The sequence below is a fragment of the Gasterosteus aculeatus genome, chromosome 2 (genome assembly GCF_964276395.1).
Source record: "Gasterosteus aculeatus chromosome 2, fGasAcu3.hap1.1, whole genome shotgun sequence".
Lineage (NCBI taxonomy): Eukaryota > Metazoa > Chordata > Actinopteri > Perciformes > Gasterosteidae > Gasterosteus > Gasterosteus aculeatus.
This window is the reverse complement of record NC_135689.1, coordinates 7027936-7049265: the sequence shown is the minus strand read 5'-3', so window position 1 is coordinate 7049265 and position 21330 is coordinate 7027936. Positions and strand designations below refer to the sequence as shown.

The 21330-nt window shown below is 47.4% G+C and overlaps 1 protein-coding gene across 7 annotated transcripts in view; it reads right to left on the bottom strand.

Annotated features, from left to right (window-relative positions):
* Positions 1 to 453: 453 nt before the first annotated feature.
* plekhg5b (pleckstrin homology domain containing, family G (with RhoGef domain) member 5b) overlaps positions 454 to 21330 on the bottom strand; it is a 49122-nt gene continuing 28245 nt past the window's right edge. For 6 of the 7 annotated variants that reach the window (XM_040193725.2, XM_040193721.2, XM_040193724.2 and 3 more), the window contains 19 exons: positions 20909 to 21050; positions 20297 to 20396; positions 20053 to 20113; positions 19776 to 19867; positions 19556 to 19692; positions 18245 to 18411; positions 8276 to 8461; positions 6911 to 7078; positions 5975 to 6070; positions 5637 to 5837; positions 5168 to 5278; positions 4899 to 5048; positions 4522 to 4659; positions 4316 to 4435; positions 4011 to 4143; positions 3405 to 3520; positions 3163 to 3320; positions 2044 to 3075; positions 454 to 1855 (listed from right to left, as the gene is read on the bottom strand). In XM_040193725.2, coding sequence (XP_040049659.2) covers positions 1846 to 1855; positions 2044 to 3075; positions 3163 to 3320; positions 3405 to 3520; positions 4011 to 4143; positions 4316 to 4435; positions 4522 to 4659; positions 4899 to 5048; positions 5168 to 5278; positions 5637 to 5837; positions 5975 to 6070; positions 6911 to 7078; positions 8276 to 8461; positions 18245 to 18411; positions 19556 to 19692; positions 19776 to 19867; positions 20053 to 20113; positions 20297 to 20396; positions 20909 to 21050 — 3318 coding nt within the window. In that variant the 3' untranslated portion in view covers positions 454 to 1845. Of the gene's footprint in view, positions 1856 to 2043; positions 3076 to 3162; positions 3321 to 3404; positions 3521 to 4010; positions 4144 to 4315; positions 4436 to 4521; positions 4660 to 4898; positions 5049 to 5167; positions 5279 to 5636; positions 5838 to 5974; positions 6071 to 6910; positions 7079 to 8275; positions 8462 to 8552; positions 8953 to 18244; positions 18412 to 19555; positions 19693 to 19775; positions 19868 to 20052; positions 20114 to 20296; positions 20397 to 20908; positions 21051 to 21330 lie in introns of those variants that run through there. The other variant, XM_078089368.1, reaches the window with a different exon arrangement.

Here is a 21330-nt window from a genome sequence, read left to right as displayed (position 1 = left end):
CATTCCCTCCTCAGGTTGCTTTACGGTGTCCTGCACATACATTGGTATAGTGCACTTTATTATAACATTATTATTAAATACTTACCGATCACATTTTTGATGAGGTGACTATAGACATACCGCACAACTATTTAAAGACTTTAAAGCTTTAGATGACCTACCTTACTATGCGTCGTTCCTATCTTCATATACCACTATAGCACTTCTTTTACTTTAACCCTTTCTGATTTACTATTCCTTTTTTTCTTATATACACTATACAATGAAATGTCTACATATTATATTGTTACTTGTTATGACCCCTTCCAACACACTACTGGTTTCATTTTAATTCTGAAGGCCTTTTTTGAGATGCACCAAAACTATATTTTGACTGTCGATACCTTTTCATGATGCTTTTACAGACGCCCTTTTTTGACTTTGATGTTAGAAAACATGAGACGGGAGCAGTACTATCAGTTCATGTAGTTTTAATGCTTAATGCCATTCAGATTCAGCCTTTCCCCTTGAAGCACTCCATTACAATGGATTAAACCATTAAAAGAGGGATAAAGTATTTTAGCATTTTTGTTGCGCGAGAACATTCCTGAAAGAGGAAACGCATGATTTTGGTTCATAGCACAGTCATGCCTGACAAGAAAAAAAATATTAAGACTACATCAACAAAACAAATGTACAAATCATTGAAGTAAATAATATAAACAATATCTTATATATAAAACATAGCAAGCAAAATAAATATTACACATTAACAACAACAACACAAAAAAAAGTAAACAGAGTAAACACCTATTTGGATTGGGGCGATGTTTGGAAGAAGGTTCTAAATCACTGATCTGAAAAGTTGTTCATAGCATTTATGATGAGGAGATTTGTTTATCTAATTCACTCACAAGACAACATCCAACCCAAAGCCTTTTTTCCCATCAGTGTGCCGAGCCATTACTCAAGTGTAGACATCCTTCTCTACAGCAACCGCATTCATGCATGTGCTTATTCAGTCAATGTGTTTTTCTCATCAGTTCAACGTGGTCGATTTAACGTAGTTAACACAGATCAACAGTAAAACTAAAAAGTTCATCTCAGAAGGCTGTTGAAACGGGATTGGCCGTATTGGAGCTTTTTGGTTGTTGGGAACCTGCCGGCTTCTTCCATCTTTGGGTGTGTAAGCATATTCACAGGAGGTGGGAATCAGTTATGGTCCAGTCAAGGAGCCGAGGACCATGTTATCATTCGGGCACGAGACAATCATTCGCACATTCTCTCACACGCACACACGTCTGTACACGAGCAGACACGGACAGCAAACGATAAACGCTAATTCACTGTGTGACTGTAATTGGAAAATTCACTCTTTAGTGATCATTCTACTCAACATATATAACTGTGCAATTTTCACTTTTTTTTTCTTCTTCTTCTTCTTCTTTTGTTAAAGCCAACCAGGAGTTGCATAAATGTTAGGTGGACATCCCAGGTGCTATTTGTTTTTGAGGGACTGTGTTCCTCTCTATGAAGATGCAGGATTCCGCTCCACCTCTAACCGTCCACCTCATCGTCCCCGCGCCTATAATGCTACTTCCGTTGCAAAGTGCAAGCAGTTAATGTCTCTCCGCCTCTCGCTTCCACTCGGTAAATTCGGAAAAACCAATGCAACAGCAAAGAAATAAATGTTCCCATGGAAAAACGGTACTGTCAGCGTCCAAAAAGCCACCAGAAGGGAGAGAGCATTAAGAGAGAGAGAGAGAGAGTGCATTTGTGTCGCAGGAAAGTCAGTCCACCGAAGCAGAATAAGTGTCGTTTCTTATTGTTGCCCACACGCCACGGGTCAGCTGTGTGGAAAAGTGGTCAAACTTCCCTGGAAATACAAAAGAAAAAATAAATAAATGACACATGTCTTCCACACAGTAAGAAAATGCTAAATCAACAAACTCGCTAAGCTAACCAGAGCGGCCGGTTGTTGCATCTCTACCGTGCACACATGTGATATCAAACAAACAAATGTTTGTGAATCTATAAACCTGCAATAGACGAGGGGGCACTTACGATGCAGTGAGTGTAGAGTTGAGGACGAGAGTTGTGCGTATCCGATACAGCTGCGCCAGCGTCAGCTTCTTGTGCTGCTGGGGCGGGGACGACGACTTCTTCTGAAGCGCCTTCTCGCCCGAGTCGCCCGTGGCCTTCGACTCGTTTCTCCTCTCCCCGCAGGGGGACGGCGCCGTTTCCCCGTCCGAGCTGTTACTCTGGGACCCGTCGCCCTCGCGTAGTCCCGCGGACCCCTTTTGCCGTCGCTTGGGCTCCGCCCTCCTCAGGGTGGCGCGGAGTTTGTCCGAGGAAAGGCTCAGGCAGTCTTCGGACCGGTCCAGGTCGCTGGCAAACAGCTCCATGCAGGTCCGGCCCAACTCCGTGAGGCTTTTGCTGTGAGCCAGCGGCGATGTCTTGGCGTCCCCGCGCGCCGACGGGTCCCGCGCCTTGGAGCCGTGCGCGTGGGACGCGGGGCTTCGGCTGTAGAGGCGCTGCAGCAGATTGTCCTCTGAGCGCGACAGGGCCAGACCGGAAAGCCTCTGTAGGCAGTGGACTCGTGACTGGACATGAGGCCGCCGGCGAGGTTTAGAGGACTGGACTACCAACAGTTGGGACCCCAGTGAGTCAGTATCCTCCTCGTCCTCCTCGTCGTCGTCCTCCTCCTCCTCCTCGTCTTCTTCCTGCTCTTTGAATAGAGTCTGTTCCTGCTCCTCCACCTCCCTGTCTCCCCCTTGGCCGGGCAGAGGCTGAAGGTCTCTCAGGAGGGATTTGGAGGAGAGGGTTCCATAGGCGCTGTCGATGGAGAGAGAGCGACACTGGGTGTTCAGCCCCTCGCCGCCGGGCCCCGTCTCCCCACCGCGCTCAGAGTAAACTCTGGCGTGGACTGTGGGGGCGCCCTTGGGCTGCGACTGCTGGACCTCAGACAGGAGAGCCGCTTCGGAGTCTTTTACACTGGTTCCCTGCTGGTTCGTGTTTGGGAAAAGAGGCTTTTGGGGTTCGCCCGGTTCATCGACGTCCATCACTGACAGGGTTTCGGTGGAACCATCGGATTGACTGAAAAGGAAAGTTTCGGGTTGGTTTAGTGCACCCGAGGCAATGAATGACGTCACATCACGGCTATCAAGTTCAACACTGTCGTACCTCGAGTTCTGCTGGACTGTGTGCCTGAGACAAGGGGAACTTGTGGTGGAGTTGCTGCTCTCGTCTTCCTCCTCTTCTTCATCCTCCCCCTCTTTACATCTGCTCCTGGCGTTCTGCTGCCGGAGGACCTCCTCGGTGCGAAGCCTCAGCAGCTGGTTCTGCAGCGTATAGCACAGGTACATTTAGTATGCAGAAACGCAGACACAGTGTCTCTGCATCAAGATATGAACCGGCTGACCGACCTGGACATTGCAGATTGCATCGATCCAGCTTCGCCCCTGGGTGGCGCTGTTGGCTTGGAAGGTGTAGGCTCCCACTGCATTCTTGAACTCGTTGAGGTAGATGAGGATGAACGAGCCTACAGAGACAAAGAGCACAAAAGAATCAGCATCATGTGGGGAAAAAAAAGAGTTACAGCTTTCTTTTCCAGTTTCCTGTCAGCAGCAGCAGTTAATAATCATTACCATCCACGGTCTCCAGTGGTGGAAGGAAACAAAGTAGCTTTAGACAAGTACTGAACGTAATATGATGCATTGCTGTAGATTAAAATACCAGACAGTGCGTAAAGGAGTTCAAATCAGCTGAACCGTCAAAAACTGGCAGGAAAGAATTTGGTTATTCAAATAAAAGATCTGAATCCTTCATCTACCACTGCTGGTCTGAGTTCTACATTATTAGAACTTTTACACAAACAATTGATCATAAATCGTTACTGACCAATAAATTATCTCAAATGTGTGCTGGTTATATCTTCTCAAATGTAAAGAGTATACCAATTTTTGACAAATCTTGTTTGAATGATGTTACAAGTCTTAGTAACTGGTCTTAATCTTCACCAGAGCACTCACCGGGGTCTTTGAGTTCCTTACAGACGACATTGTGAATGAGGAGAGGCTGGCGGATGATCTTGACTTTCTCCACCCTTTTCACTGGCTTGGTAATTAGCAGCTGGTCGGTGAACAGGACACAATAGACTTCCATCTACGGAGGAGATTAAACTCGTCTCAGGTCTCATAGAAACTCCTCTATTTAGGTTCTGAAAGGTCATCCATTTAATGCGGAAAAAGAGGCAACCGCAAAGAAAAGCGAGAAGAAGCCAGTTGCTCTACGCGGCGTGAAGAGAGGGAGAGCTCGCCAGGCGAGTCGGCCTTACCCTGCTGTCTTTGCCCTCTTTCATCCTCAGAGCGCCCTCCAGATGCAGCTGTCGAGTCTCCTCCGGGGAAATTCCTCTCATGGGAGCCATGAGGTCGAAGCGGTTGTACTCCTTGAGGATCTGACGGGGCAAAGACAAAAAGTTTTGTAACCGCCGGAGCTTTTTTTGGAGTGTTTGGCCCGGAGCCCCCGTGAAGAGTTTCTTACCTTCTCCACCTCTTCGCTGCTGCCCTCTACGGCCTCGTAGGAGTCTATTCGGGCAGAAATGGTGGCCAGCTTCTGCTTTTCCTGACTCTGTCGCATCTGGGACTCCACGCTGTTGATGAAGCCCTCCACAGCGGCCACCTTGAGGAAGAGAAACAGAGAGTCTGTCAGTGTAAACTAGTAAAGCACCATATATAATCTATTGTATACATCCTTACAGAATGGTGAAGCAACTATTCAGATCCTTCAACTGAGTACGCTGTAAAATACGGCTACTAAGTCTTCCATTTAAGTATTATCAGGGAAGTATACATTGGGTATTAAAAATACCCTGAAAAGATAGAAAACGTGTACATAAAAGCAGCCCGTAGCTTCCTCACCATGCTGTTGACGATGTCGCGGGCCGACGGCTCGTCCGTCTTCTTCATCACGCTCTTCAGGAGGAGGGGATATTTGGTCAGTCTCTGGTGAGGCTTCGCCAACATGTCGGCCAGCTTCAGGCGGTTGCACTGCTTGTCGGTCTCCGCCCACTGAACAGAGCCGGACAGAAACAGGAAACGTCAAAACATTTAACGCGCCAGAAATGTGACGGGAAGACGACCCCGGAGGAGGATTTGGCTCCAAAGCGAGGCGGCGTGAGAGGACTGACTGTGACGTAGGTCCTGAAGAGCTCGTTGTCCCTGTGGAGCGTGCGCATGTTCTCCATGCAGCCCTCCTCCTCCATGCAGTAACGGATGTAGGGCTGGAACCTGGTGCCAAACTGAACACACATAGACAAAGACATGAGTCAGACATTATTGACATGGACATGAGGGAGAAACAATTTTACTCAAGCCTAAAACTATTATTTTTTATTTAGTTTTAAAAAAAACTGTATAATACAGTTTTAAAAAAAACTATATAGACTCTATAATACAGTTTTTTTTTTTAAACGGTATAATACAGTTTTTGGGGAAAAACAGTGAATGGCTTTTGTAAATTGCTTTTTGTTGTATTATGAGGTAAGCTTCTGCATCTCAAATGGAATTTATGTTTTAAAACTAAAAAATATAAAAGTAGCAGAATAAAATGATCCATTCACATTCAAAAACGCATATTGCACCGTGATTGCGACTGACCGTCCTGAAGCCGTGGTGAAGGTCGGTGGGGTCCAGCAGAGCGCGCGCCTGCCTGGCCTTCTCCAGGACCGGCAGCATGACCTGGTTCCAAAGCAGCGTGTGCAGGCGGATGATCTCGTGGATGTTGCTGAACACCTTGGCGGGCTCCACCTCGGTCAGCAGGCCGCTCTCCTGCAGGTTCAGCAGGCCGCACAGGAACAGCTGCAGAGGGCGGTACAAACCAACAGAGTGAGTTTCTCATTTCTTATGGGACGCTGTTAGGATACAAAGCCTTTAAAGCCAAAAGGATAATACTATATCAATAGGTTTCTACGTCAAGTTCCCAGTAGTTCACTTACGTCGGTGATGACTCGCAGTTTCTTTATGTAGGTGGCCTCGGTTTGAAGCAGCTCCCATATCGCCTCCTGCTGTTGGAACTGTCGCCTCGTCAGTGACTGCAAACACAAACACAGATCACGTTATTAACTATAGTTACAGGTTCATTACATTATGGTTTCCTCCATTCGGTTGAGAGATTGTCAAACATTTTGTGTTGCAAAGTGTAATGTTCGGGTCCGCCACCTGTCGGCTGAGTGACGATATCTGATAAGTATTGTTTTAAAAAAGGGTTCCTTATTTACATTGAAGAGAGATATTTATTTTGATATTTATGCTCATTCATGTTGTATAAAATCCTGATCAGACACGCAATTGAACTGACTGAACTGATGCAGAAATATAAATTCTGTTTGCTTTTACACTCGCGTGTCATTTGTCATGTAAATAAACCTCTTCATTCATGCGCTCAAACATGAGAACGACCCTTTCTTATATTTCCCAGTTACTCACATTACCAGCTTGATTACTGGCCAACAACAAGCAATCGAGACTGGAAAGTGGCAAGTGCGCGCGCCCGTCGGGGGCGGGACAGTGGACACAACGCTCCTGTCTAGCAGCTAAGCGGTGACGTCCCTGATTAGTCACGTGCACACCAGCAGGTGGAACAGGTAATATGGTTTGCATTGTAGGGTTCCTGTCAGCAGTGTGCCGGTGAGCATCACTGTCGGGAAACAGACTTGAGAAAAGACACGCGATGGAGGCAGTGATGGTCGCATGTCGCAATCAGCCGCCAGATTCATGTTTTATTACAATTTCCAGTTAAAGATTAATTTAAAATGCTATAAAATTGAATTGCCAAGACTAAATAGTATATAGATATATATTATTGAGTCACATTTAACCTCAAAAGAAGGCACAATAACTTGCATTCTGTGTGTGTGTGTGTGTGTCATTACCTCTGAGTCGTCCAGTAACATCTTCCAACTGTCCTCCAGGACCAGGTTGCTCTCCTCCTCCTCCTCCCAGGAGTCCTGGTGGAAGGAGAGCTGCTGCGGCACCTTGGGGAGGCCGAACAACGTGTAGGAGTGGAGTTTGCTCTGGAGCTGCTCCAGTCGATCCGCCTCCTGTTGGGACACAGGCATGGTTAAAAAAAAATAAAATTTAAAAAAGCCTAATTAGTTTGAACAAAGTTACCAGCAGGACAGCGAGAAGAAATGCGTAATTAACTGTCCGTTTCTGTCCGTTGTCTGTCCATTTATTGTCATGTCAAACTGTAAGTAAAGATGAGTCCGGACATTTGCATACAAACCCCGTCTCTGCTCGCGCCTTAATTCTTAAATCCAACAGTAGCTGCTATTCAGGCCATTGTTCAGCCTGACAGGCCTTACGTAGTTATGAAAATGACCTCTGTGCATTGAGACCTTTAACAAAAGAGGACCAGGGGGTGGGGGGGGGGGGCGGAAGCAGCAACACGGAGGGAGGGGGGGAAGATGGACCAGTGGTTTGTCAGCCATAAACCATTCTGAAAAAAACTATTGTTCTGTGTTGATAAATAGCGAGAAATTGCCCAGCAGACTCTGAAGTAAAGCGATCAGTGTCCCGTTGCTGTTCATAGTTCCCTGAAAGGAGGCGGTGGCGGTTGTTCATCCTCAAAATGTGTAGAGGGTTGCAGGGGTGCAGGTCCTGAGGAAGGATCTCTGGCCCTGAAGAGGTTAAGGGGGGCCGCTGGTGGTGAATGGGGATGAGACGGGCAGTGACAGGTGACTGACAGATACTGTTTCTACACGACATCTGCTACTGTGAAGGATGTGACCTCGGGAGGGAGGAACAATGGGAACATGTGCGCTTCATTAGAATGGAAGTTGATCACTCTCTTTGAAAAGTAGTCAAACAGGAAAGGTTTGAAGATTTGGGATTTTGCTTTTGCATTGAAAGGTGATCTTCTGAGGTGCCGGAAGGCGTACGTGTTACCTTTGGACAGAACCAGGCTAACTGCTTGTCCCTGATTCAATTCTCCGTGCTAAGCTGAGCCAGACGAGACTTGAGACTTTCCCCAACCTACTAATTTTGAGAGAAAAGTATGTGAGCCGACAACACGAGACTCGGAAGGGGAAATTACCTCACCAGACCTCCGGGGAGGCGGCCTCCCGACCCTCTCCCACTGCTGCTGCTCGCTACCGTTTAGTTTAGTTTTAGCTTTTTGTTGTTGTTGTTGTTGTTTTTGTCTGGGCGAACAAGCTCGCCCCTCAAAGCTTTTTACAACGTCAGTTCTGCACCCCAGAGAGAAAGTGCACGCCGGTCTTAGCAGCGCTCTGCGTTACCTTGCCGAAGGGCCCCACTCCGCCGGTGGAGCTGAAGAAGCCGCTGAAGCGGCTGGCGGCGCGGTTCTTCCAGCTGTCGGGCCCGGTGCCGGGCAGCGAGCCGCCGAGCTGTCCCAGGGTGTCCGGGGTGGGGATGTTCGGCTCTCCCAGGAACTCGGTCATGTTTTTCCTCCGTCGAGCCTGACCCTGCGTGACGGGGAGAGCAACGTTTAAACAAGTCCAAGGACACTAAACAGAAAATGAAAGGAGGCAGGCTGGCATGAGTGATTTTTGTCACCTCAGGCGGAGGAGGACAAAAGTTTCCAGGCTGACGGTTGGAAAGAGACAATGAAGGAAAGAGAGAAATACACAAAGAGAGCATAAACAGGAAATCGGAGGGGAATTCTGCGCGAGGGATGACATCAGCGGGACCGTTAGAGCATCCTGGCGATCGGACGCAAACAGGAGGGGGAAGGAGAGCCGCTTCCTTGTGGGGACACGGCATTACATCACGAGTAGCGGGACGGCAGCTTGTTCCATAAGAACGGAGCCTGGCCCATTGTTTGGCCCCCTCCATTGTTACCCTGTCAGCGGGCCCTGCCAGCGGGCCCTCGCTCGCGCAATCTCTGCCCACTTTACGAGCGCCAGCAAAGCAAACAAACAGGGGCCGCCGCGGTATCCGGGGAAGCGGTTGTTTTTCGCCGTTAGCGTGTGGAATCTGCTGGCGAGGACACCCCCCCCCCCCCCCCCCCCCCACACACACACACACACACACACACACACACACTTCAAATACAGGGACAAGGACCTTAACATTCCAGGACACTGACACACGTTGCTAAAAATGACCGGCCATTCCAACAAAATTCTTTTAGTGCCCCCCCCCTTCAAAAGAAAATACCCCACCATCTACTCAGTGCTCCAAACACAAACTCCCCTTATTCAGCGCTGCATTCTTAGATGAAACCAGGTATTGAATATCAATCATTTCACTAAAATATGAAAGAGTTATTTCACAAAAGCGTGCAGGAGAGGAGCTCAATGTCATTTTTACAGCCCTGCAAAGCTCCTCTCATACTGCAGGCACCACCTCATCACGATATATCGGTGTCCTCCTCAGTCAAAAGAAAACAAAAAATGCAAAATCCAGGGGGACAAAATCAGGAGCGCGTAAACAGTAAAGCTTCGATTAAACAGACTATGGATACGCAGCCTGGATAACCTTCTGAGGTCACGCTTCCCAGCTCAGAGAAGTAAACAACTTCCATTACACTTAAGCTGAAACCCCGTGTATGAGCTCGTGGCATGTTTATGTGACAAAATGAGATGTAAACATTATGAATAGATTCCCTTTTTAAGAAGAGCGTGCACAGACCTTTGTGAGACCACTTAAGTAAAAGCGTACAAATGGCCTCGACAGCGTTGCATAACAAGATTGTAAATCCGACTGGGGGGGTCCTAAAGGTTTTTCGGCTTAAAGTCCTTTCATTTATTTATTTTAATGACGATGACCAACGAGCAGAGTGGCTTCACTGCAAATAGACAACGCTGGCTTTAAAACAAAAACTAATGGAGAAAAGTCTCTGAAGTCTAAAGGAAAACGAGCCTACACCCATTTGGGGATTTTTCATTTTATTTTTGGCCAACAGGCCAAGGACACAGGTGTCAAGAAGTGTCCAGTCTGCATGGACCAACGGGGCACGTGGGAGCATATCCCATAATTAATAAACAAAATTAAAAATAAACAGCAGTTGCGGATAACGGAAAGCACTCAGCTTGATTAGCAAATTAACAGGAGGCCTTTTTTTTTCCCTCTCAAAAACACAACGACGAGGCCAGACGGCTGAAAATAGAAAAGGATGCAGCGACGGAAGCTTCCAACCGTTTCCCACCGCGTCAACAGTGCTCACCATTGAAGCCAGAGGCATGTCAAAAGTAACAAAAACCATCCTAATCCTCCGATTGGACTCATGGATCGCAGCCCATTCTGGAACCAGCTGCTGCGCTCTGTCAACTTCCAGCCTCCTCTTGTCTCCGTCCACATCCACCGGGGGGGGGCAAGGGGGGAGAAAAAACACACACGCATCCACGCCGCCCTGGACTCCTGCGATATGGAGGTGCAAGGAGCCAAGAGCGCCAAAAAAAAAAGAAAAAACAACCCCGCTAGCGCTCCCCCATCGCGGGGCCGGCGTTGAACTTCGCTCGTTCTTGAAGCGCCCCGTTCCGGCCGACGGGGTCCGGGTCTGCGACGTCTGGCTGTCGCGTCCAGCCGTGCCCGATCGGCAGCTCCTCTTTGAAGCGGGACGTGTCTCTGTCCCGTCCTGCTGGCCAAACAGTCGGTGGTTGCATTTCACGCGGACACCGGCCCCGAAGTCATAGCAACCGGGGAGGATCCTGCCTCATTGTGTCGGGCAGGAAAGAGGAGGCAGGGCCGGGGGGGCAGAAAAAAAAACACACACACACACACACACACACAAAAAGGGGGGGAGGCCGATTTGAATATGCGTAGGCGGAGTCAGGGCGACAGATTGCAGGGGAGCTCCCCAGTCCAAACACACGTCCTGCTGCTCTTTAGGTCAGTCTCAACAACTCACTACGCAGCCTCCTTGAGATTAGCCGTCCGTCCAAGCGATTATCAGAACAACGCCGGGGCAACTTTAAACGGACCTCGTTTCGTTTTCGAAGCTGGGCCACTCTTCTTTATCTCAAGTCGCCGCTTTGCCCCCGAGACCTTTGAACAATGGGAGCTGGCCAAGACAGGGAACAAGAAATGGGCCGATAATGGCCGAGCGGGAAATTCCCTTTGTTTACTGGCACATTTCGGCACATTTAATAAGCTGCTTATCCCCAGCAGATAAGCCAAAAGCCCAGAACCCGCTTTAAAAGTCCACAGGGAAGTCTGGTGACGTGGAAAACTATTCAGTCGATCCACAGGAAACTCATCTCTCCCTGTTGGGTATCGACTACAGCAAGAAAGAATATACAAATTAACAGATTGAGAAAATGTCTTTTTGAAGCACTAAAACCTAATAATCTTATTCAGATTTGAATATATTTCCGCAGGTAATGAAACAATTTCTGTCAGTCCAAGTAACCACCCCCCCTCACTCTGCCCCCCCATGGTTAACACTGAGCCGCTCTGTTCTGTGTCTGGCGAACTAATGATGTTTACAAGGTTTTCCCCTGTGCCTCCTGTGTAAACGTGTCGCTCAGGACAGACGGCGGCCGGATCCGGAGAAGCTCTTTGTGACAAAGCTACTCGCTCTGGGGACGGCGACTTGTGCATTGGGTCCCGCAGGGGGGGGGGGGGCGGTCACCTTAACGATATCAAGCCTCGCGGCCCCTCGTGGCCTTATCTTATCAGAGTGCTTTGTAGCATTAACCTTGGCCGGGAAAGGAGAAAATCTTTAAATGGGAAAAAAAGAGCAGAGACCCCCCCCCCTTGCCCGCTTTCTACCCTGTGCTACTGCCTTTATGTCAACTGATAACTAGTCCCCTTGATCAGGTGGGTTGATTAACGATGAGAAAACGACACAGAGCCGCAACACACACACACACACACACACACACACACACACACACACACACACACACACACACACACACACACACACACACACACACACACACACACACACACACACACACACACACACACACACACACACACACACACGGTCCATAACCAGGAAATAGAAACTAAAACAAACCCCCCAGTCCCCCCCCACTCTGGTCAACACATGCTGCATGTTTCAAGGCCGTCGCCGTTCCAACACCGATGCCGCAGCGAGACAAAAACAAGCTTTGAGGTGGGAGGTGGGAGCCGCGAGCCGCGATGAAGTGAAGGATGTCCCAGGCCCCGCCCACCTTCACCTGGCTGACAAACAGACTGGTCTTTAGTCATTTAGCAGACGGGATTAATGAAAACAACAGGGGATGATGCTCAAACTGAGAATCAAGCGTAAACATTTTCACAATGGTTTTTTTTCCTGATGGATTAGTATGGGAAAAAAATATATATATATATATCTCATCTAAATAACACTTTAACCCCAAATACGTTTACTTTGCTCTTTGTGTTTGACGCAGAAAAGCCTCGTCTTTGACAAGCTAGAACCAACAAATGTGTCACATTTGCGTCATGTTTTTTACTATTATATGAAAATATAATAAAAAAAGTTGTTCAACAGTCTTTTTTCTTTGATTGCCACTCAGTGATGCTGCTCTATTGAAGCGTCTACGCTCGTCGGCGTGTCAGCGAAGGGAGCCTCACCTGACAGTCAGATGCCGTCGGTTCCGTGTCAGAAGAAGGAGGCCGAGGGACCTCAGGGTCCACGTGCAGCACGTCCCAGCTGTGCCAGGATGACAAGCGACCAAAACGGACCATTTTCCCACGGAAAAAAAGGGAAAAATCCCCAGAAGAGAGTAAACGAAAGAAAAATCGCAGAGGTAATTCCAAAAGTCAAGGAGTACCCATTTCCAGGAAATCCCAATCAGACAGAAACCGCGAGCAGAGAGAAGCATTGCAGCTGCTTCACTGCCCACCTGACCCCGTTGATACTGTGTACCGCGGGCCGACGGTCACACACAACCATCATAAAAAGGTGTGTGTTCGCCTGGAAGTAATCTCCACCGTAAGGCATGAGGGGGAAGTCCTTTGTCTTCTTACACGCACACCTTTGCAGCACCCACACACAAACACAAACACACACACACACACAGATCCCTCCTGAGCTTTCTGCAGCTCCGCCCACAGCATGTAGAGAAATAATAATGGTCTCCTGCCACCTCATATAATTAGTTTAATGCGCGTTGAAAAACACATGCGTCATCTGAACTGGATGGACCGGATGAGCGGTTGAGGAATAAAAGGCTGAACAATATAATTAAGGAGGGTGAATCCTTTTTTGCAGTAACTTGTACTAACTAGAGAAAACATTGAAAAAATCATTGATAAAATATATGAATATTCTGAAAGAAATCAATTTCCCAGAAAACTTCGTGAATGTCTTCACACGCCAACAACAAAAAAAATCCCAAACTTTAAGTTTGCCGTTATAACCAACTGGACCACGCAGCGGATTTTGAGATTGGAGAATGTTTTGCATGTTTAAGAACTACGATGAATTGATTGAAAATTTAATGGCAATAAATTCATTAATAATAAATTATAAGTAATAAATAAATAATAAGTTGATTAACTGACTGACCGCTGCTGTGCTGATACACTAAACTTAATCCAGCACATACAAACACAAGCATAACCTCTTAAATGGTTTATGTCTTGTCAACAAACACGCACTGACGTCTGTGCACACATGAAACTAGCTCAACCATTTACTCCAATATGTATATTAAAAGACTTTACACAAACTATACCGACTGTTGTATGGAGGAGGTCAGGTTTCAGTTCAACGAAGCCCCGCGTAGCGCCGTTGATTCGGCCATTGTCATTGAAAGCGGCCGTGTGTTAATCGACAAGCGAGCCCTTTGTGCGCTATCAGAGAGGCCAGACGGAGGAGAGGAGAGGAGGCCGTCGGATGCCACACATTACCATGCGCGGTTTGTGTAATGCAGATGTGGGAAGACGTTCTGCATACCCCGGGAAGTGAAGGAGAGCAAATAAATGACAATTGCGCCGGCCAGACGACATGAATACAATGTCATTCGAAGCGCACTCTAATCCCTCCTTCCTGTAGAAAAACGCTCTCTCTGCTTTGTGTTCAGCGAACCAAGAGTAAGAAGGCCGACCAGTCTCCTCTTCCAACGAGGTAAATATAGCTTTCTTTGTTCAATCGACAATCCTAAAATATTCTGTCCACTTTCAGTCATCCTCATTTCAGAAGCGATTGACTAATCGATGGACCGTTTTGTCTCTGGTGAAGCAACAAACACAATAGTTAGTGCAGCATTTTCAGAGAACACACAAGTCTTGGTCAGACTCATTTCAGATCCACACATCTGGTTAGATTTGGGCGTCTAATGGCGTTCGTGCCGGGATGGAGGAGTGCACTGCCACACACGTGGAGGGCCCGTGACCGGACATCCACTCCAAAGGGAAACCATGTAACTGTAATCCGTAATCAGATGGATCAGCTGATCTTACCGCCCTTTACTCTGCTGCATGGCTTTCACACCCGATTCAGAGACACAGGTGCGGGGGGGTTGGCTCGCCACTTCAGTGCGTCTTTGGAACGTGGTCACGTGCGATTAAACCGCTGACAGGGAGCGAGGATCAATGTGCTGTATGTGCTGACTGAACCCAGGTCCCAGACGGTTCAGTTATCTCTATGGCGACTGTAAAACTTCAAGCGGTTTCTCTTCTGGGGAAAAAGGAAAGAGAAGCAATTGCCTGAACCGTGTGTGTGTGTGTGTGTTTCTGTTCCCGAAAGCTGCTGTTCTACTGTAAAAGTATTGCGCAATTTGTTTTTGCTCTAAGCTGACGTCATGCTCCTCTGCATATGGACTAAAAACATCCCGGACTCCGACCCTGGGGATGAATGACTCAAACACACCGAATGAGCGTATTCAGTAAACGTTTCGGACGAATGCTGCATTGAAACATAATTACCGCGATTTTTTTCATCCACTCAACAATGTACAACGCAGGATGTTGTAAAAAGTGTTTTTCTAATCCCTCCTCGGGCGAAGCAGTTTAAAAGTCAAACCTGTTTTTAGATCAGCTGATACAGCGCTGATATTGTGAGGGTTAGCGGTGCTTTGTGGAAACTATCGGCCCGGTTGGAATGCATCCTCGACCAATCAGAGCGCGGCTGAGGCCCCCCCCCCCTCCCTTTGTAAAATAATCAATCTGGATCATCAAAGCTGTCTGCAGCCTATCACATGCTGCCAGACCCTATAAAACGTTGCATGCACGCAATAATAAACTTTGATCGAACTCCCCTCCCCCTCCCCCTCCCCGTTTAAACAAAAGACTAACTCCGTACGGAAAAAGGACTCGGCTGCGTTTCCTCTGAAGCCGGGCACAAGCCGCTGCCAGGCCGTGAATCCGGTCGCTGGGCAAACATCTAAAACTCCTTTGAGCAGAGGCCTTGATTCCATAAAAAGCAGGCACGCATGTTTTTGGGGGGGGGTTTATGGCGAGGGCTAAAGCTGCTGCCATGGAAACTCAAAGGCCGCAGTCGGTGCCCACATGTCCAAATAGAGCTTTTGTCCTGCAAATAGCTTTCATAAAATATGGGCTTGGCACCAAACACGGATCGCAGGGTTTCCGCTGTCGAGTCCGACAAAAGGTATCCAATAGAGTGAGTCTCTTATGAGGGTCCGAGATGATGTACGAGTCATCCGTAGAGCTTCAGGAAGTCACAGAAATGGGAAACGCAGTGCTGCAATTCATCATCATTTTCATTTTCAGAATATTTTATGGGTCAGCTAACTATTTTATTGTGCGATAAATATCAGAAATTAGTGCAAATGCCCACGTTGACATCCAAAAAACTCCAAAGATGTTGCAAGAATGATGCTACTCTATTTATATACATTTATTCTTGGTCAAAAATGCAAGAAATTGATGTTCTTTAAGAAGCTGGAGGCAGTGAAGTTTTGCCTCTACGAACATGTTTTAAAGTGGCAATAGTATTTTCTTTAACTTGTGTGTGAGTTTATACTTGGTGGCTGCAGCGCAATAACACCATCAGCCTTTAGATTGGTTCCCTTTAGCCTCCTTTGCCCTTTACAATTCTGTTGCTATCAGCACAAAGGAAGAAGATAGCGCTCACGCCTGTGATTAAAAAAGCAATAAAATAACAACACAGACTCTGCAGTCTGAACCGAGACAGCGAACTCTTTGTGGCCTCCCACTCTGTTAACGGCGGCACAGAACAGCTACAAAGCCACCGGTCGCCACTTTGGAACCAAAAACAACAACTTTCCTTTGAATGTGTATTTGTGTCTGATGGGATTTTTCCACAAACTTCAAGTGCCGTAAACTACTACTCGTCCTTCATTGAAAAATCCCAAAGACATAAAAATAAAAATAAAAATCGAACTGCTGGATGCAGCATGTCTCCTCCATCCCTGACATGTGCATTCTCAGTGTGTGTGTGTGTGTGTGTGTGTGTTCCTCAAGTTTCCACATCACACATCTGGTTTCGTGCTGGTTGTGAGTCTGAATGTGGGAAAGCTCCTTCAGCATGAAAGTCAGACCATTTTTGCAGAAAGATGTGTTCAAGTGAAACCACAATAAGCAAACGTGTTTTTAAACAGGGAGGGAGTTACATTTTTGAAGTGTCCATTAACTGATTGATAAATCAGTTTTATCTCTAAAGAGATTTCCCTTGCAACTGCAGAGAGGAATCGTGCAGAAAGCACCACGACAGTCAGGAAGTCGATGTCTTGACTGCCCCCCTGAGGACTACGCTCATCACTGACGCCCCCCCGTTCCGTCACCAGAAGAGACGGGCTTTACCTGCAGCGCCGGTACACTGCCGTCCTTTGGCAATGAATGGAAATGACAAAGACGGAACCAACAAAATCCAAACCATTCCAGATAACAGATGACTAAAACTCTCCTTTCCTCAGCCCCTCCTCCCCCAGTGTGAATGTCTCTCTGCCTGGTGACTAACTGGCCTCTGACGGTCTCCCTGCACAGAGCAATGATGACATGGAGTCGGTCTACAGTGTGGACACGTACGCACGGTCGAACCCACCTGTGAGTGGGCTTAGAGTCACCTTAAGGGTGTGAGACAACTGACGACTTACACAATACACCATCACTTGCACGCCGTTGTTAAAACAAAGTTTTGTTTTAAGTGTCAACACCAGCATAAAGACGCTTGATCGATCTACGTCACGTCCTCTTGCCTCATAAATATGCTTCGTGCTGCAATATTTGCATTTGTACTGCCGTGGTGTGCATGTAGTAGTGATCACATGTGCACAATTCAGGTCCACATTTTGTTATTTGCATTGTTCGATACTCCTCTTAACAGCAACTCTACAAATAATACTTTAGCAAACGTAAGTCAGCTTAAAAAAATTGAGCAGCAGGTTTATTTTGCAGTGTTTCCCCACTTGTTGTCCCAGCAGCATGCAGACCTTTAATGCAGGGAGCCATCACAGTGGAGATCAACAACAAAAATCAATCAATCAATGTAAACTTGTAAGCCACAGCTAAAAAACTAACTTTTGAAATCAAGGGCTCCAAATTGGGCCACAACATGAGCCTGGTGACTGTCTGCCCCGTTTCCATGCTACATGTTTAGCAGCGTAGCCGACCCGGATCTCGCAGGCCTCAGTCAGCCTCCGAGCGTTACTCATCGGTAACAGTGCTGAAGTGGCACAGTGTTCCTGAAACAACCCATCAGCATATGAGAATAAAAGGAGGGCTCTGCAAATTATCTTTGACCAAAGAACTCACAATTGATATTGCAACGTAGCGATGTAGATGTTCGATAAATAATCACTGTTACTGTGGATATGCTGACCAATGCTGACCAATAATAAAATATAATCAACTGTCTGTTTTGTCATATTATGATATCCAAACTCTTTCTAGAACGATTTCTAGAACACATATATATATATATATATATATATGGCCCAGACGAAACTCAAGGGTTCGTTAAGAAGAAATGAGTAGGCAGGCACGGTGCACACGCGAGTGTGCACACAGACACACACAGCTCGCAAAAAACAGGCAGAAATCCAAAAATACATTCGCAGGGTTCTGCTGGGCAGATGAAGGTAGTAACACAATGCGATGAGATAATGGTGGGACAACCATGAGATACTGGCCCAAAGCATCATGGGACCGAAGGATGTGAGGGGAGAGGATGTGAAGTTAAGGAAAAAGGGAACGGGTGTGGCCCAGAAGTCACTAGGTGTGTGTGTGTGTGTGTGTGTGTGTGTGCGTGTGCGTGTTTAGAGTGCCGATGTATTTTGGTTTGATTGAGCCCAGGAGTCACTCATGAGCTTTATGCATCACATAAAACACATCATTACCATTCTGGTAGGCCAGTTGCAACTCACCAACAGATCCACGGCCTCTCGGCGTCCCAGAGATCCATGCTCCGCCCGCTCGCCGCCTGGCGTCAGGATGTAGGGGCTCTGACCTCCAGACGGCTTCATGTTGGGAAGACTAAGCGAGCGCAAGTCCTTCACACCCTGCTCCACCTTCAGCTCATCGCCGAGCCGTGCTAGAAATACACCAACACATAAGGAAATTTAGCATTGTAGGAAAGAGAAACCAGCAAGACTTTTTTTTATTTAGGATCAGTTTTTTCGACCTTGGGCCTCGACACCAAAATAATTGGGCTTTGCGTTTTTTGCCTGAGTAAAATCCTCAAGCAGTTGGTCATAAACAACGTAGATGGGGTAATAACAACCAACAGAAGTCCACTTAAACCTGTAAAATAATGGGAAGGGGGGGGCTGTGGCCACCTGAGGGCGGTAGAAACAAAAAAAAGCAACAACCTGTTATTGAACGGTTGACTACCCCCCCCTGCAAATTTAGAGCAACATTATTATTCATTCTGAGCTTTGTTTCCAGTAGAAATTCTTTTTTTGGCCCCTACCGACCCCTGAGGGAAATATCTTACATTTCTTATTGCACCACTGTGTTCATAGATAGAAATACAACTTGCAGAGAATGGTGCATTTTGTAGTATCCTTGTCTCATAAAAAATAAGTGGACAAAAAAATGTGACGATAAGCTGCAACGCAATCAATCGCATCCTGCAGCCGAGGAGAGCTGCCGAGTCAGGTGAGGATTCGCTGTTGCATCATCACAACGAGCAGCGTTTTTAAATCACAAGTACTTATGTGATCGTTGGTTAAAGACACTGACGATATCTGCTTTAGGTTTGTTACAGCAAAGTGAAGAAGATGAGCGCCTCAGCCGTCGAACCAACCAAAAGCCTCTTAACCGTGAGCCTGAACAGCTGTGGGCCTCCAGATCGCAGAGCAGAGGCCCCGCTCCCAGTTTGCACAGGGGCCTCATGGGAAAGAAAGTCATCATGCTGATAGGAAGTTAACGACATTAGATTCCTGGGAATCCTCATCACCCTTGTGGAAAAGGACTGAGCACATGTTTTTCCTGGTAGCTCTGATAACTTCTGAGGATACAGTCCACTCCTTTTCCCTGGTCGTCAGAAACAAGGGCGGGAGAGGAAACCAGCGCAGTCATTGTTAAAAGGCACACGGATAAGAATGGCATGACGCCTAAAATACACCAAAGAACCCGACCAAAAGGCTACCTGCCTCCTATGAACCAAAGTGAAACATCCGCAATTTCTGTTGCTGCTAAGGTCCAGTATTTGTCAGCGTGCGGTGACTTCTCACCTTTGACTTTGAGGTAGTGTCCTCCGAAACGGTAGGCCTCAAAGTTGAGCGACAGCGGCGTGTTGGACTGATCCAGGAACAGGTCGACCCGGGACAGCTCGATGCCATTCCTCTCAAACACCGGCCCCAGAACCTCGCTGTTAGCACGTGGAGAGAAGAAGGCTTTCGGTCACGGCTCCTGTCAAAACCAAAGTACATTCCGTGCGGCCGCTCCTCTCACCTCAGAGTCTTCTTCTTCATTGCAGGTACGATTTCTGTGTTTATGTCCACGTTGAGATCGAACTTGAGGCTGAAGCACTCCTTGCTGGGGTCCTGCAGCAGGAGCAGAAGCAGCGTTAGATCACAGGGGGGGGGGCTCCTTCTCACTGCGCTGCTCGGGGCTCAGAGCGGCGCGGGAGGCATCGGCATTTCAGAGGACAACGGTGGCTGCTGCAGCATTTATGAAAAGCCTCAAAATAACTGTCACTTGGTACTTGTGTGTGTGCGCGAGTACTCACGTCAGTGTGCCGTCTCCGTGTCTTCTTCTTCGCCATCTTCAAGCCCCCCGCTTTGCGCTCCCTGCAAAAAACGGTGACACGCACATTATCGCACAGCGACACGTGACAACTTGCATGAAGTGGCCATCAGGACGTGCAACCGTCAGCAGACGCACATTTCACGGCTGTGATTTATCCTCCGGGGAGAAAAAAAGATGCAGGAATACACAAGCACGAGCTCTGGGCAAATGGAAAGGTTACCGACCCGCGGTCACTGCTCCCTTCGTCCTCTTCCTCCAGGTCGGAGGGGGGGCTGGTGCGCGGGGGACAGGAGCGCGTGGACACGTTGCGAGCCAGGATGGAGGCTGAAATGTTTAAGAAGAAGGGGGGGGGCAGCAGTCGTTTGTTGTGTTGGATTACAAGTACGGCCACTTTTAATATCAGGCTTTAAAAAGGGCTGCAGCGGCAATGTTCCCTCTTCTGGTTGATGAAGGGGATTTGTCCACGGCCAATAAATAATCCTTTTCAATATAAAATCATCCAGTGATAATTATCTGTACGTTTAAAAAGTTTATATTTTACCGTATAGTGATTGAAAATACAGGCAAAAACACAATAAAGGACTTGGCTGAACTTGTAGCCTCACGGAGTCTTTGCTCTGGATAGTTTTCATGTGGAAAATGTTTGTCATTTAGATTCATATCGAATCAGTTTGAAAATGTTTACACCGGCTAGCAAATAAACAAATCCTAAAAGTTCAAACTCCGGGGGAACATGTGGGAAAGGAAAAGAAGTATATTACACGCTCTGCAATGGTTAGACGGAAAAACTCTTGTGTATAAAATAAAGAACAAATAAAGAAACAACAAAAGTCTACCTTGAGGTTGCAAGTCAAATCGGGGGTGCCGGTCAAAGTGCATGTTGTCAGTGTTCTCTGAATGGCTGCGCGAGTCACATGACTCACACAGGTGAAGGGGGCTTTTGTTATTCAGGTCTTGGCAGTCTGGGTGGTGGCAAACCTAAAAGCGACAAAGGGGGAAAAAAGGGACAAGAGAAAGTCAGATCACATTAACTAGCACACGAGGTCCCTGCATTAAAATACATAAATGTTTTAAAAGACTTGGAAACTGGTGAAAACAAACCGCACAAATTAAGAATAAACATCTCCCTGCCTGACTCTCGTTTTTGCCACAATGAAATGGAGCACGGCGGCTGCCAGGCGCATTCCTGAGGCTTGGTGACACCCGGCTTCCCACCATCATTCCGCCTCTGTGGGATGACTACCAAGCCCGTCACCTT